The sequence below is a fragment of the Brassica oleracea genome, chromosome C8, assembly GCF_000695525.1.
Source record: "Brassica oleracea var. oleracea cultivar TO1000 chromosome C8, BOL, whole genome shotgun sequence".
NCBI classification, from domain to species: domain Eukaryota; kingdom Viridiplantae; phylum Streptophyta; class Magnoliopsida; order Brassicales; family Brassicaceae; genus Brassica; species Brassica oleracea.
In genome coordinates, this window is record NC_027755.1 from 14,639,469 (window position 1) to 14,653,712 (window position 14,244).

Sequence of the window (14,244 nt, forward strand, 5' to 3'; positions counted from 1 at the left end):
AAGAATATACTATGTATGTTAATATTATTTAAATTTAATTACATTTCCTATCATATAGAAAAATAAATTATTGTTTGGATTAATAAAATTAATTTATATGTTCGCACCAATTTAATTATATATGTAATAGTTACTAATTTTTAATTATTCAATATAAGTAAAAAATATAATACATAAAATCATTTATATTTATAATGTTCATCTCCGGCAAGGCGCTGATCGTAATCTAGTATTTATATAATTATTTAGAAAAACTCAATGTTAATTCCTAGTCGTACAACCGAAAATATGTGAGAAAATACTGTTACAATACTATATGAAATACAAGAGGAAAAAGTAGTTTGGATTACAAATGCCAGTAGTAATGGGCTTGACCCAATCTGCAGTAAACGACTCCGTATCAAAATAACTCAAGGTTAATTCATGGAAAATCGGTCAATTCCTACGTCAACAAGGGTCAACGGTTCCTATGTTATCTATGCGAAAACATACATCAACTAGTATAAAATTTAATTTTCATACATGAACTTTCAAATTTTGGTTTTATCATATTACTTAATTTCCGTTAGTCAAACGTTGAGTTGTCGTTAACCGGTAATAAAAAATCTGCTAATTTCTACATCAACAGGGACCAATGGTACGGATCAATACATAAACACTTCACTTGTGCAAAAATATACATTAACTAATACAAAATTTAAATTCAATACATTAACTTTTGAAATCTGGTTTTAACATATGCTAAAGCTTGACATTTACCTAATTTCCATTAGTCAAATAATATCGAAGATAAATTGTCTGTCACGTATTGATTAAGTAAGGTTTTTATTTTATTATGTGATAATTAAACTGTATTACGTAGTAATTGAATGAGAAAAAAAAATCATGATGGGCAAACGATTTTTTTCTCGTGTAATTCATTAGTTAGCTTTTCTCTTTAATTTTTTTCTTCAACTTTTTCGACAACAGAAAACACTAACAGTAAAACAACAAAAGAAGACAAAATTGAACAAAGAGAAAAGAGAATGTCTTCGATAAGTTAAACATTCTCATTTTTCTCTGTCAATTACTATGTACTATGGTTTAATTATCACATAATACAATAAAAACTTTACTTAATCAACACGTGACAAACAATTTATTTTTGGTATGATTTGACTAGTGAAAATTAGGTAAATCTATTTTATTAAATTTAAGTACAAAATAAATCTAGCATTATTTTCAACAGATTTATTACATCTTTTCTTTCCTTATTTTCACTCAACTTAACTACTTTATTAATTGCATTTTTTCCAAATAATTTGACAGCACGTCTTATAGAAATATAAAACAGAACTTACCTATATTTAAGTGTTTTATTATATCTTTTATATTTTTTTATACTTCTTAACTACTTCATTAAAATATGGATATCAGGTATACGGTTGGATATGGATTGGTTCTTTCGGATATCGAGTTTTTTTTTTAGGTTTTGAAATTATGCTTTGTTCGGGTATTATAAATTTTCTGGTGGGATTCAAATAGGGTCTTTCGAGATCCGGGTGGGTTTGGTTTTTATGTGTAGGAACATAAAAATGAACAAAATCTTATATATTTAGGAATGTCATTAAACAATTTATAAAAAAAATTAACAACAAATATCCGCGCGGACGCGCATGTCAAGCTTTAGTGTATGTTAAAACCAGATTTTGAAAGTTCATGTATTGAATTTAAATTTTGTATTAGTTGATGTATGTTTTTGCACACATGAAGTGTTTATGTATTGATCTGGACCATTGGTCCATGTTGATGTAGAAATTAGCCGATTTTCTGTTACTAGTTAACGACAACTCAACGTTTGACTAACGGAAATTAGGTCAATGTACGGTAAAACCAAATTTTGAAAGTTCGCGTATGAAAATTAAATTTTGTACTAGTTGATGTATGTTTTCGCACAGGTAACATGTTTATGTACTGATCGGGACCGTTGGCCCTTGTTGATGAGGAATTAGCCGATTTCCCGTTAATTCCTAGTCGTACAACCAAAAATATAAGAGAGAATAATGTTAGAGCATGTTTATCCCTTGATCCTTAAGTGTGTTTCTTAGTGATTATTTAATAATTTAATTGTACTTAAGTGGGGTTAAGAACCATAGTTAAGAAACTCCCATTTGGAGCGGTCCAATGGGAGTTTCTTGATTAGGGGTTCTTAAAAGAAAAAAAATTAATTTTTTTATAGATAAAATTTATTTATTAATTCAAACATATTAAAAGATAACATTTAAAACATACTTATTAAAAAAACATAAAAATAAAGACTAGTACAAGATTAGGGGTTCTTAAAAGAAAAAAAATTAATTTTTTTATAGATAAAATTTATTTATTAATTCAAACATATTAAAAGATAACATTTAAAACATACTTATTAAAAAAACATAAAAATAAAGACTAGTACAATAATCGAGAATAATTTAGAAAAACATCTGAGTTTAGTATTTGTCTCCATCACGTCCAAATTTACGCCATATATGGTCTCCACCATGTGGAAAACTTTGATAAGGAAGGGGTTCAGGAAACAGACTATCTTGTTGACTGTTCAAGAGGTCAACAAAATTTGAGGTCCGGCTATAGGGATTGGTAGAATCCATATCCTAATTTTCCAGACAAGTGAGAAATAAGAAGAGACGTGTTTTGTGTGAGCTGGAAAGGGAGAAAGCGATATAATATGAAAAGAAAGATAGAAAGCTCCGGCTTTAATAGATGAAATTAGAAGAAGATGTGTTAGATACGGATCTTTCAATGCCTAGACTCTTTAAGCTGAGTTCAATTCAGATGACTAGACATGTATCTACTTCTTTCTTACCTAACCACACGTTCATCACAAGCATTCATAACACGAGCATTCATCACAGAAGCATTCATCTCACGCATATTCCCTAACCGTAACCTAACTCTAACAAGCATTTATTAACCTAACTACTTTCCACAAAGAAATTAAGAAAAAAGGAAGACAATGAAACAACGTTTTGCACAATTTACTAACCGAGAGTGTCAAGTAGTGGTTGCGGTCTGTGGTGGAGGTTTTGCTTGCTTCCATTCGCCAACCATCTTCATACAGAACCAGTTTGCTTGAGCTTTTCCTTGAGGAACCTGCACGTTAAGCCCCAAACAGATAAATTAAAGAGTGTCAGAATTTGCATAACTTGGTTACGGTATCTCAACTACCTAAAACGGCTTTAAAAAGAAATGAATTTGAAATTTAAAACAAATGAAATTGAATTTAAGAGCAATGATAAAATGGAATGAAATTGAAAGCATCAGAATCAGGTGAGAAAGTTCATAACTTGGGAAGTGATCTCGAAGTGGAAGAGAACGGGAGCGAGAGCAGGAGCTGAAAGACCAACAGAGGAGACGCCGAGAAGATGGAGGAGGCGCCTTGACTTCCCGAGAGACTCGTCCTCCGTCGTGGGTTTCGGTCACTCTGAGGGAGGAGAAGAGAGAACACAGAGGAGACAGAGTCGTCGATCGTCTCTAACAGAGAAGACGAGAGAAGGCTTGGTCGGTTTCGATCGCTCTAACGGAGGAGACGAGAGAACACAGAGGAGACAGAGTCGTCGATCGTCTCTAACAGAGAAGACGAGAGAAGGCTTGGTCGGTTTCGATCGCTCTAACGGAGGAGACGAGAGAACACAGAGGAGACAGAGTCGTCGATCGTCTCTAACAGAGAAGACGAGAGAAGGCTTGGTCGGTTTCGATCGCTCTAACGGAGGAGACGAGAGAACACAGAGGAGACAGAGTCGTCGATCGTCTCTAACAGAGAAGACGAGAGAAGGCTTGGTCGGTTTCGATCGCTCTAACGGAGGAGACGAGAGAACACAGAGGAGACAGAGTCGTCGATCGTCTCTAACAGAGAAGACGAGAGAAGGCTTGGTCGGTTTCGATCGCTCTAACGGAGGAGACGAGAGAACACAGAGGAGACAGAGTCGTCGATCGTTCGATCGTATCTAACAGAGAATACGAGAGAAGGTGTGGTCGGTTTCAATCGCTCTGAGGGAGGAGAAGAGAGAACACGGAGGAGACAAAGACGACGATCGTCTCAAACAGAGAAGACGACAGAAGAGGTGGTCGGTTTCGATCGATCTGTGGGAGGAGACGAGAGAACACGGAGGATACACCGTCGTCGATCGTGCTTGACAGAGAAGCCGACAGAAGAAGAGATCGGTTTCGATCGCCTTGACGGAGAACACAAGGGACGAAACCAACAAGAAACAAAAAAAAAAAGAAAGGAAACAGATAAACCAAAAGACGGAAAAAAAAATTAGAACGCCCTTGCACTTGACACGTGCCTAAAAAACCCCACTAAATTTCGGTTTCCAAAAACCCAATTTAAGGATCGCTTATCTCTATTTTAATTATTTTACATTTAATTAAGAAACTGTGATAAACATGGCCTTACAATAGTACATGAAATACAAGAGGAAAAAGTAGTTTGGATTACAAATGCCAGTAGTAATGGGCTTGACCCAATATGCAGTAAACGACGCGGTATCAAAATGCAATATTTGCATTTTGCAGTGACTAGAAAGTGTGTTCGATTTGCCGTGCTTTCGCTTTTCTCTGCTCTCTTCTGTTGTCTTTTTTGCTTATATCTTAAAGCAAATCTGATTTCGAAAAGGAAAAAAAAAAAAAGAATCACCGACTAAAGAAAAAAAGAAGAATGAGTGAGGGGAGGATAAAGAAGAGTGTGAACGGAGGAGCACCGGCGCAAACAAATCCGGATGATCGGAGATCTAGTGTTGAAGCATCTTCTCAAGGGGCGGGGAAGCAGCGAGCTGTAATAAAGAGTGCTGATATGAAGGAGGATATGCAGAAGGAGGCTATCGATATCGCTATCACCGTTAGACTCCCTTACTCTCTCTCTCTCTCTCTTGATGTGTACATTCTTAGGGATTTCTGATTTTTGATCCTTGAATTAGTGCCTGTGAGTTGCCGATTTCATCGCTGAAGTTCGATTTGATGTTAGTGAGCTCAAGTTTATTGTTGATAATCTGAAGTAGGGAACTAGTTTCCCATCTCTCTTATAGCTGTGTGTGTTGGTTAACTAAAAGTCTATGGAATCATCCTTTGGAGTTATTATTATTATGACTTATCGTTGCTAAATAAAAGGTTTTACTTTTGTTTCAGGCATTTGAGAAGAACAGTGTGGAGAAAGAAATAGCTGAGAATATAAAAAAGGAGTTTGACAAGAAACATGGTGCTACTTGGCATTGCATTGTTGGTCGCAACTTTGGTTTGTACTCTACTCTACTTCCCCTCTTATTCAGGGGGAGATCTCTTAGTAACTTAATTTAGCTCTGAACATGTCTTCTTTGGCTCGTTTGATTTTCCTGCTTTGTCTCTTATCCTTGTGAGTTAGATCAATTGTTTGGTTTGGGAAGGTTGTTCTTCTTGCGTTTGAATGGGTTTTGTCCGCTTAGCTTTTGGGATGTATAGGTCTCTGCTCAGTGACATTTATGCTTAAATTATTATTTAAGCTAAGCAACTAATTTAGTCTACAATATGAAATTCCGATCTATTATCTTATAGCTAGTAGCCTCATCAGACTTCTTTTTTTTTTTTTTATTTGCCTTGTTCGAAACTTTATATATTAAGGTCTTTTGTGTGTGTTTCTTGAACAATTACATTGAGTGGTTCTGATCGTACATTGCCACACCTTAGTCTCACAGTTCTTGGATGTAGCTTTTCTTTTCTGACAAACAACTAAACAAGGGATACATTTCTGAAACCTATATTATTGCGTGTGGATGAGAATAGTATCACTCTACTATAGTTTTTACTCTTTCCTTAACCGATCAATTCATTTTCCTTTCCCCTGCAGGTTCTTACGTAACACACGAGACTAACCATTTCGTTTACTTTTACCTCGACCAAAAAGCTGTTCTGCTCTTCAAGTCTGGTTAAGAATTCCGAAACCAAGAAAGCTCCTCAGATGATCGGAGATCTAGTGTTCACCAACAACACTTTAAACTGTATGTATATTCGATTTGAAGTTTTCAGAAAACCGGAATTTCTGGTTTGTGTTTGTGTTTGCTGCTTCTTTCTGAATTGATCAAAGTCAACCAGTACAAAAAAAAATTCTTAAACAAGTCTTAAAAAGAGCAAAAGTGAGGGGTTCATAAGTAAACAAATCAAACTTTGGGGGACTGAAAGAGTAAATTCCGTAGACGCAATGGCAAAGTTGAATTTGTATTAATTACGATTCAGACGGAGGAAGAAGAAAAGAAGAATCAGATCGGAGAAAATGACGACGTCGATGATACAGAGGCTGTTCACGCAAGGCACCAAGATCGTCTGCGTCGGGCGTAACTACGCCGCTCACGCCAAAGAACTAGGCAACGCGGTTCCCAAGGTCTCCTCTCCCTCTCTCTCTCGCTCTCTTGCTCGATCACAATCCCTTAGAACGTCGTCTCTCTGTAATCCAATCGCGACTCAGATCACAATTTTTGTTGATGAGAGATGCATGCGTTTACGAACCCTAAATTGGAAACCTCTGATGGAAACAGGAACCAGTTATATTCTTAAAGCCGACGTCATCATACTTGGAGAACGGAGGAACGATTGAGATCCCACATCCTCTAGAATCACTCCATCATGAGGTGGAGCTCGCTGTAGTGATGGGAGAGAAGGCTAGAGATGTACCCGAGGCAACAGCCATGGATTACATTGGAGGTACTAGTGTCATCTTTTGTTCAATTGTACATGTATCATCCATCTCTCCTTAATCCTTGGCTTTTAAGGATATGCGGTTGCTCTTGATATGACTGCTAGGGAGCTCCAAGCTTCTGCCAAGGTAGTACAAACCCGATTTTACTTCTATATCAGTCGCTCTTGTGGTGGTGTGTATGCGCAATTTTCATGTTAGCTTGCTTCTTGCTCTGCGTTTACCAAGACATGGATGAATTAATGAAATTTCTTTGATTAACATCCTAAACCATCTTCATGGGTGTGTGGGTTTTTGCATAGACAGTGATTCTTTTTAGTTTTCTACGCGTAAGTGACTCAGTGCTCCCATACGGGGGAATTTTTTCCCTTTCGTTAGTTAATCCACCTTTTAAGGGCTTGTAAGAAGCAAGATTAACTAAATATGTTGTTTTTCGCTTATGCAGGCATCTGGTCTCCCTTGGACACTTGCTAAAGGACAGGATACTTTCACTCCAATAAGCTCTGTTGTAAGTATTCTCTTCTGAAACACTAGATGCTACTTTCTCTTTTCTATAATTGCAATATAACCTGATCGCTTATGCGGTTAGAGCTCGGTCTGACCCTATATTATTTGCTCAAACCTGTTGTGGTGATTTTATATCTATTTGAGACTAGAAAAGTCTCACGGTTATTGCTTCCACACTCACAGCCGACTTGACACTGAAATCAGATACCTATGTTGCTGAGAATCAAAACTATATATCAATTTTGTTTCTGTTCCCGTGTTTCAGCTACCAAAGGCTATGGTACATGATCCCGATAATCTAGAACTCTGGCTGAAGGTTTGGCATCCCCTACTCTCTTTCTACTGTTGTTGCTTAAAAATGTTGTTTCCCTCTGCGAAGACCATAAGTAAATCCCTTTTGTGATATCAGGTTGATGGTGAAACAAGACAGAAGGGTTTGACAAAAGATATGATCTTCAAGGTCCCGTATCTCATCAGCTACATAAGTTCTATAATGACTCTCTACGAAGGAGATGTTATCTTGACAGGTTTAGTTAGTTTACTTACAATTTCTGTGTGTTTTACCATGTTTAAAAACATTCAGAGCCAACCATAAGAAACTCTTGAGCAATGCCTTCAAATTATAGGTACACCAGAAGGTGTTGGACCTGTAAAGATAGGACAGAAGATTACCGCAGGGATCACTGGTCTATCTGAAGTTCAGTTCGACGTCGATAGGCGTGTAAAGCCTTTGAGCTAAGTGTTTTGTTGTATTTCATTAAATTATGAACTGTGTCAAATCTTTTGTGGTAATAAACCATGCGTTTCCTTACAACACTGAGAAGGGAGAATATAAGCTCAAAGTATCAATAATTATGTAGTTAACTATTTAACTTTCTGATCTAATTTTGAATTTATTTTAAATAAATTTTGATTATGAATATTTAAGCTTTTTTTTTTGTAAATATCTTATTTTTGGAGGGTATAATGAAATTGATAAGTTTCATACTTTTATTCTTACAAACAATTCAAATTTTAGGATATAACAAAATATTATGATAGTTTGACAGTTATTTCAATAAAAAGTGAACAAATGAATTTCCCTGGAAGATATGAAAGGAAGTACCTAGCAATTCTCAGCCGGAATCAACCTATTGTTGATGATTTCTTCGTCCTTTTGGTACTTGTACATATTCTATGGGAAGATACTAAAGAAAGTACCTAGCAATTCAATTATAAAATTAATTTTTAACGGAAACTATCGGAATAAAGCAAAGTCTACTCTTCAACTTACCAGTATAAAGTCTTCTCCTTGAGGTCGACCATTTCCAGAGTCAAATCATTCCAATAAGGTCGTTGGGTTGGATACTTAGATCATCTTCGACTTAACCCAAGAGAGAGTAATTGAGATGGATGCTAGAGCTGTTCTACTTATCGGCGAGACTGACAATTACGATGGCGTTACCGTAACCATGGAGGAACCAATGGATGCTGAGGTTTTCACCGCAAGGCTTAGGGCTTCGCTTTCACATTGGAGACAAGAGGTCTTTACATCATCAATACCACTTTTCAGATCTCTAGGGATTTCATTGTTCTGATGGTTAGTTTTATAAATTTGCAGGGGAAAAAGGGGATTTGGATAAAGCTACCTCTTGGATTGGCTAATCTTGTAGAGCCTGCAGTTAGTGTAAGAGATTTTAATAAATCTTGTCTTTGTTTTGTTTGTTGACTTTTTTGTAAGAGATTGTTTATTTGTTTGTGTTTCTTCAGGAAGGGTTTAGATATCACCACGCAGAGCCTGAGTACTTGATGCTTGTTTCATGGATCTCTAACACCCCTGATACAATCCCCGCCAATGCTTCTCATATTGTAGGTGTTGGTGCTTTGGTTCTCAACAAAAACACTAGAGAGGTAATAAAACCATCTTTGAATCTCAAAGGGGCTGAAGAAAAGATGAAGAATGTCTCTCACACCCGTCGCATTGTTTTTCTCAATGATGTTCGTTTGTGAAAAAAAAAAGAACATTACTTTGACTGAACTGAGATGAAACTAAATTGAATGAGCGCAGGTCCTCGTTGTCCAGGAAAAGAGTGGTTATTTCAAAGATAAAAACGTGTGGAAGCTGCCTACTGGTGTTGTCAACGAGGTGATTTACATTAGTTTTTTTTTCCTGTCATCTTTATTACCCAAATAGGATCTCTTGCTCGTATCATGAACAATAATGAGTGAATGGAATTTAATCACATGAGCATCCAAAGAGAACTTGACAAGCTTTTGAATAAATGTAGCAGCTTAATTTTGAGCTATAAGCAGTGTTTTTAAACCCGGACCGAAGCGGCGATCGGACCGGGTTGAACCATGAACCGAAAAAAATCTGGATTGGGTTAATGCTAAAACCCAACTAAAATCGAACCAGTTAAAAACCCCTATCAAACCGTCAAAAACCTGGGAACCGACGACCCAATGAACCGACCAAAACCCGGTTCGTATATAAGACAAAATTTTGTTAATGAAACAATTAATTTTTCTTCTTTTTAAAATAAAAATAGGATTTATCAAAGATTAATAAAGTATCATCTCTCGTCTTTTTATCTTGTCGTCTATACAACTCATAAATTACAAGATTCACAAAGTTTAATATTCACGTCAAGATATTGTTTTTGTCTACTTTTCTCTATTTAAAAATTTTTATTTCATGATCACTTGTTTTGAAGACTAAATAATTGAAACATTTTCATTTCTGAAATTTTGTATTTCAAAATATAACTTTTACCTAATGTGTCTATAATTTTTTTTTAAAAGGTGATGAAGATCTGCGAATAAAGTTTAAATGTGCTTTTCATATTGATTTTAGATTTTAATTGTTATTTTAAGTTATTCTACAAATTATGACCATTTAAACATTTTATTTGATATGATCTATTTTTTTTTTTTAAATAATAAAATATCAGTAAATTTAGTTTAATCGAAGTAAATCCGATCAAACCCGGTTCAGACCCAGTCGAACCACAATGACCCATGACCCAAAAAAATTTCGGTTCGCTAGCCGGTCCGGTTTTAAAAACACTGGCTATAAGTCAAGTATCTCTTTTTAAGTACCATTTAAAACTGACAATTTCTCCTCGTATGGTTTTTTGATTATTTGTATCTTTTATAGCAAAAATTTAAATTATTGATAACAAAAAATTTATGGTGAGATTAATAGTTTTATCAATTTATAATATTTTAAAATTTTAAATTGTCAGTGTTTGTTCAAAGATTCTATCAAAAAAAATTTGTTCAAAGTAAATTTTGAAAATAAAATATTTATGTATTTTTATATGGTATATAGTTTAATTTAAAATGATATATATATATATATCTTTTAATCTTAATAATTATTAAATAAGACTTTCTACTTATATGATTTTGTAACCATTTATATCTTGTCATAACAAAAAATTTAAACCATGGATTACAAAATTTGAATGTGAGATTTTTAACAGTTTTGGTAATTTGTGGTCATTTTCAAAATTCAAAATATAAGATATACATAAAATATAAAATTTTATTATATGGTTTATGTGGTTGTTTAATTTATTTTAATCGTTTAAAATTAAACAAATATGATAGAAGATACACTAATTTTTATCAAATTTTTATTATTCAAAATCATTAATTTTCATTATTCAAAATCATTAATTTTCATATATACTTTAGCCACATTAGACAATTTCGTACCTTCTATTTAAGGAAACAATAAAGAACATTAATAATGAATTTATGGTTAATTTAATAAAAAACTTATTATATATTTAGATGGACCAACTAATTTCTCTAATGATTCTAAAAATCATTGTAGTAATGACATGTAGCTACAAAAAATGTTGTAATGTTTCTAAATTATTATATAAAAGATATTTTGGTCATTATTCTCGTTGTGAGCCATTTTTATGGTAAAAAACTTTCAAGAGTTATTTTACGGTATTTTCTAACTTTTAAATAACTAACTCAATTAATTAATAATATTTTTAAATTATATATTTTATATATTATATAAAATAATTGAGTTATTAAATGATAAATACGATTAAATCAGTTATTATAGTAATTATTTTATGGATTATAAAATTATATTTAAATAACTACGTACATGAAATGACAAAATTTTAATATTAAAATAATTTATTTTAAGTGAATATTATAAAATAAAATATAAAACTAATATCAATTGAATTTTGATTTATAAAATACATTTTATAAGACTTAAATATTGAAAATAAGTTAATATATATTAAAACTTATAAAAGTGCTTAAAATTATATTATGTGATGGTGGATAATATTAGAATTGATATTCTTGGGTTGTGTATTTTATTATGTGAACACTTAACAGCCATATAATAAAATTTGTATGAACATAAGTTTATTCTGTAAAAATATTATAATTTAAAATTATGGTCACACGTTTTATCACATTTTGAAAAATCAAACATAAATGTAAAATTATCTAGCTAAAAGTCACATTTTGACCAACCGAATAGAGATAAGTCCATTCACATCCGTCGGCTATAAACCATCCAACACACTTGACATGTCCACCTAAGCTTGTCGCCAAACCCTGTAACTGACCATGCTCGACCACCAACCTAGTAACCATCCAGCTTGTCCACTAGCTCACTCCAACCGACCAACTGCCTCATACTCCATCCAACTAATCTGAGCTTTCCGGCAGATGGTTCAGCTAGCTGAGCTCGAATTTTCAGCTGATCCAGCTAGCTAAACTTAAACTTTAATGAAACACCCCATCCCAGAAATCTTTGGAAACCGATGAATATTTTTAAGTAAGGATCGAGTAAACGTTCATCAAATAAATGCAAGAAAATGCTACAACTTTATTAACAAAAACTGAGTTTAATAACTAAAGACAATAAGCATAATGTTTTGTAAAACTCCCATAAACATGACAATTTAAACATATCATCATCAACACAATCTGACATGCAAAAGACTAAGAACGCAAAGAACCTTTTTTTTATCTTTGAATAATCAATTTGAAGAATGAATAACAAACTTTCCATAAAACACTTTATTCATACACAAAACTCGAATATATGAATCAAACTCCCTAAAACATAACTAATAAGTTGCCAGGAGTCACGTCCTCATCTTAGTTGAATCTCAAGGATTCAAAGACTTAGAACTTTCTTAGTGTTTTACGGCGAAGAACTTATTTTCTCCTCATCGTTCATTCCCTCTGCTCGAACTTCTCTATCTTAAACACATTGTTACTCTGACTTCTCTCTAGGACTCGTTTCTGAGAAAAACTGATATTTGGACGTCTTTTTATATATTCACCAGTTCGATCTAAAAATCATATAATTCTAGAATAACGAAACAAATTACTTATTTTATTAACCTACACTTTTGAGGTTTAGTTACTTAAGAGTATACCTATAGAAATATGTATAATACTTTTTTTTTTGATGGAATTTAAAATTTATTGAGCTTTCAAAGATTGTTATATACATATCTCAGCCCCTTGCTTGTAAAGAATAAATCTCTATGCTATGTATAGGAAAGAAAAAAATATGTATAATACTTTACCAATCTAGTATATGTAAACTATGTGTAAACTAAGAAGTGTTTGATTTATTAAATGAGAAACCAAAAAAATTATAATAAATAGTTCAAATATCTCATTCTTACAATTATAATAGCTAGATATGTATTAGGGAGAAACAAAAATTAGAAGAATGATTAAATCTCTCATTCTTTGAACAAACTCAAAATGAGGTGATTGGAATCTTGTCATGATATTTCATTAAAAGCTTTTTAGGAATAAAAATCAAGACTAAGTTATTCAATCTGAATGAAATAATATATATAGTGCTTCCAATATTAAAAATCACTTCGATTTGAAGAAATGTATTTTTGGGATTGGATCAAATAACATATTAGAAATTACCTATTTAAAACATAATTTGTATATGTAAAAGTATATACATTAGAGTAAGCACATAAATCAAAACCAATATCTTTTGTTTATTTAAAATCATGTTTTGATAAATAAATCAAAACAATCATTTTATTTATTTTATATGGTATATAATTAAACTTTAGTGATATCTACATAGATATATATAGTGTATTTTATTATAAATATTTATTAATTGTACTTCCTACCCATATGATTTTATTAACATTTGTATATTTGTTGTAACAAAAATTTAAACCGTTAATCATAAAACTTTTAATGTGAGATTTTTCAATACAAATTTCAAAATTAAAATATTAAGATCTCAATAATTTTTCAATGCAAATTTTGAAACTAACATATTTATATATTTTTATATAGTATATAGTATATAATTTAATTTAAATGATATATATATATATAATATGAATATCTATTAATGAGACTTCATATTCATACGATTTACGATCATTTGTATCTTGTTTGAACAAAAAAAAGTTAAACCACAAAAATTTCTAATGTGAGACTTTTACCATTTTTAGTAATTTATAGTCGTCTAATTTTTATTATTATATGCTTAATGTGACTTTTTAATTTATTTTAGTAATATAAAATTAAACAAATAAAAAGAGGATACAAAAATTATTATCAAATATGTATTATTCATAATCATTAATTGTCTATATATATTAATCATATTAGGTAATTCCATAGTTTTTATTTAATGAAAGAATTGAAAATATTCTTTTGTACCCTACTAATCAATTTGATAAGAGTTATTCTTGGGTTCACCCCCTAGGGTGAACCTTTAGGTTCACCAACCAATAGAAAATTGTCATTTTAAATCTACTATCTTTTAATTAAGGAAACCAAATAACTTGTAAATTATATTATTTTTTCAAAATAAAATTTAAAAATAAATAAAAATAATATATAAAAAACGAATTCAAAAAAAAAAATGTTGTCAACAAAACACTAAACCCTAAACTCTAATACTAAACCCTAAACTCAAATCCTAAACCCTAAATCCTTGGGTAAACCCCTAAACCCTTGGAAAAACACTAAACATATTGTCAACAAAACACTAAACCCTAAACTCTAAT

General features: G+C 32.3%; 3 protein-coding genes across 3 annotated transcripts in view; all 3 read left to right on the forward strand.

Moving 5' to 3' along the window:
• The first annotated feature begins 4,558 nt into the window (after positions 1-4,558).
• LOC106307495 (dynein light chain LC6, flagellar outer arm-like) lies at positions 4,559-6,067 on the forward strand. The gene is made up of 3 exons (XM_013744473.1): positions 4,559-4,876; positions 5,164-5,269; positions 5,858-6,067. Exons 1-3 carry the CDS (start codon positions 4,697-4,699, stop codon positions 5,938-5,940), a joined length of 369 nt encoding a protein of 122 aa, XP_013599927.1. The 5' UTR covers positions 4,559-4,696; the 3' UTR covers positions 5,941-6,067.
• Positions 6,068-6,153: 86 nt separating this feature from the next.
• LOC106307494 (acylpyruvase FAHD1, mitochondrial-like) lies at positions 6,154-8,018 on the forward strand. Its single transcript, XM_013744471.1, has 7 exons — positions 6,154-6,388; positions 6,543-6,708; positions 6,777-6,829; positions 7,146-7,208; positions 7,473-7,523; positions 7,617-7,734; positions 7,834-8,018. The coding sequence occupies exons 1-7, from the start codon at positions 6,281-6,283 to the stop codon at positions 7,944-7,946; spliced, it is 672 nt and encodes a 223-aa protein (XP_013599925.1). The 5' UTR covers positions 6,154-6,280; the 3' UTR covers positions 7,947-8,018.
• Positions 8,019-8,463: 445 nt separating this feature from the next.
• Positions 8,464-14,244, forward strand: part of LOC106310081 (nudix hydrolase 7-like) — a 7,408-nt gene continuing 1,627 nt past the window's right edge. The window contains exons 1-4 of the mRNA XM_013747282.1: positions 8,464-8,730; positions 8,808-8,873; positions 8,957-9,097; positions 9,255-9,332. Of these exons, the coding sequence (XP_013602736.1) occupies positions 8,596-8,730; positions 8,808-8,873; positions 8,957-9,097; positions 9,255-9,332 (420 nt within the window). The 5' untranslated portion in view covers positions 8,464-8,595. The remainder of the gene's footprint in view (positions 8,731-8,807; positions 8,874-8,956; positions 9,098-9,254; positions 9,333-14,244) is intronic.

What these genes read in the sequence shown, in the direction of transcription:
- LOC106307495 (XM_013744473.1), top strand. Translation starts at nt 4,697, where the DNA reads ATGAGTGAGGGGAGGATAAAGAAGAGTGTGAACGGAGGAGCACCGGCG. An exon ending in CTATCGATATCGCTATCACC is followed by an intron (nt 4,877 to 5,163) that starts GTTAGACTCCCT and finishes CTTTTGTTTCAG; the next exon opens with GCATTTGAGAAGAACAGTGT. An exon ending in CATTGTTGGTCGCAACTTTG is followed by an intron (nt 5,270 to 5,857) that starts GTTTGTACTCTA and finishes TTTCCCCTGCAG; the next exon opens with GTTCTTACGTAACACACGAG.
- LOC106307494 (XM_013744471.1), top strand. Translation starts at nt 6,281, where the DNA reads ATGACGACGTCGATGATACAGAGGCTGTTCACGCAAGGCACCAAGATC. An exon ending in AGCCATGGATTACATTGGAG is followed by an intron (nt 6,709 to 6,776) that starts GTACTAGTGTCA and finishes TTGGCTTTTAAG; the next exon opens with GATATGCGGTTGCTCTTGAT. An exon ending in TCACTCCAATAAGCTCTGTT is followed by an intron (nt 7,209 to 7,472) that starts GTAAGTATTCTC and finishes CCCGTGTTTCAG; the next exon opens with CTACCAAAGGCTATGGTACA.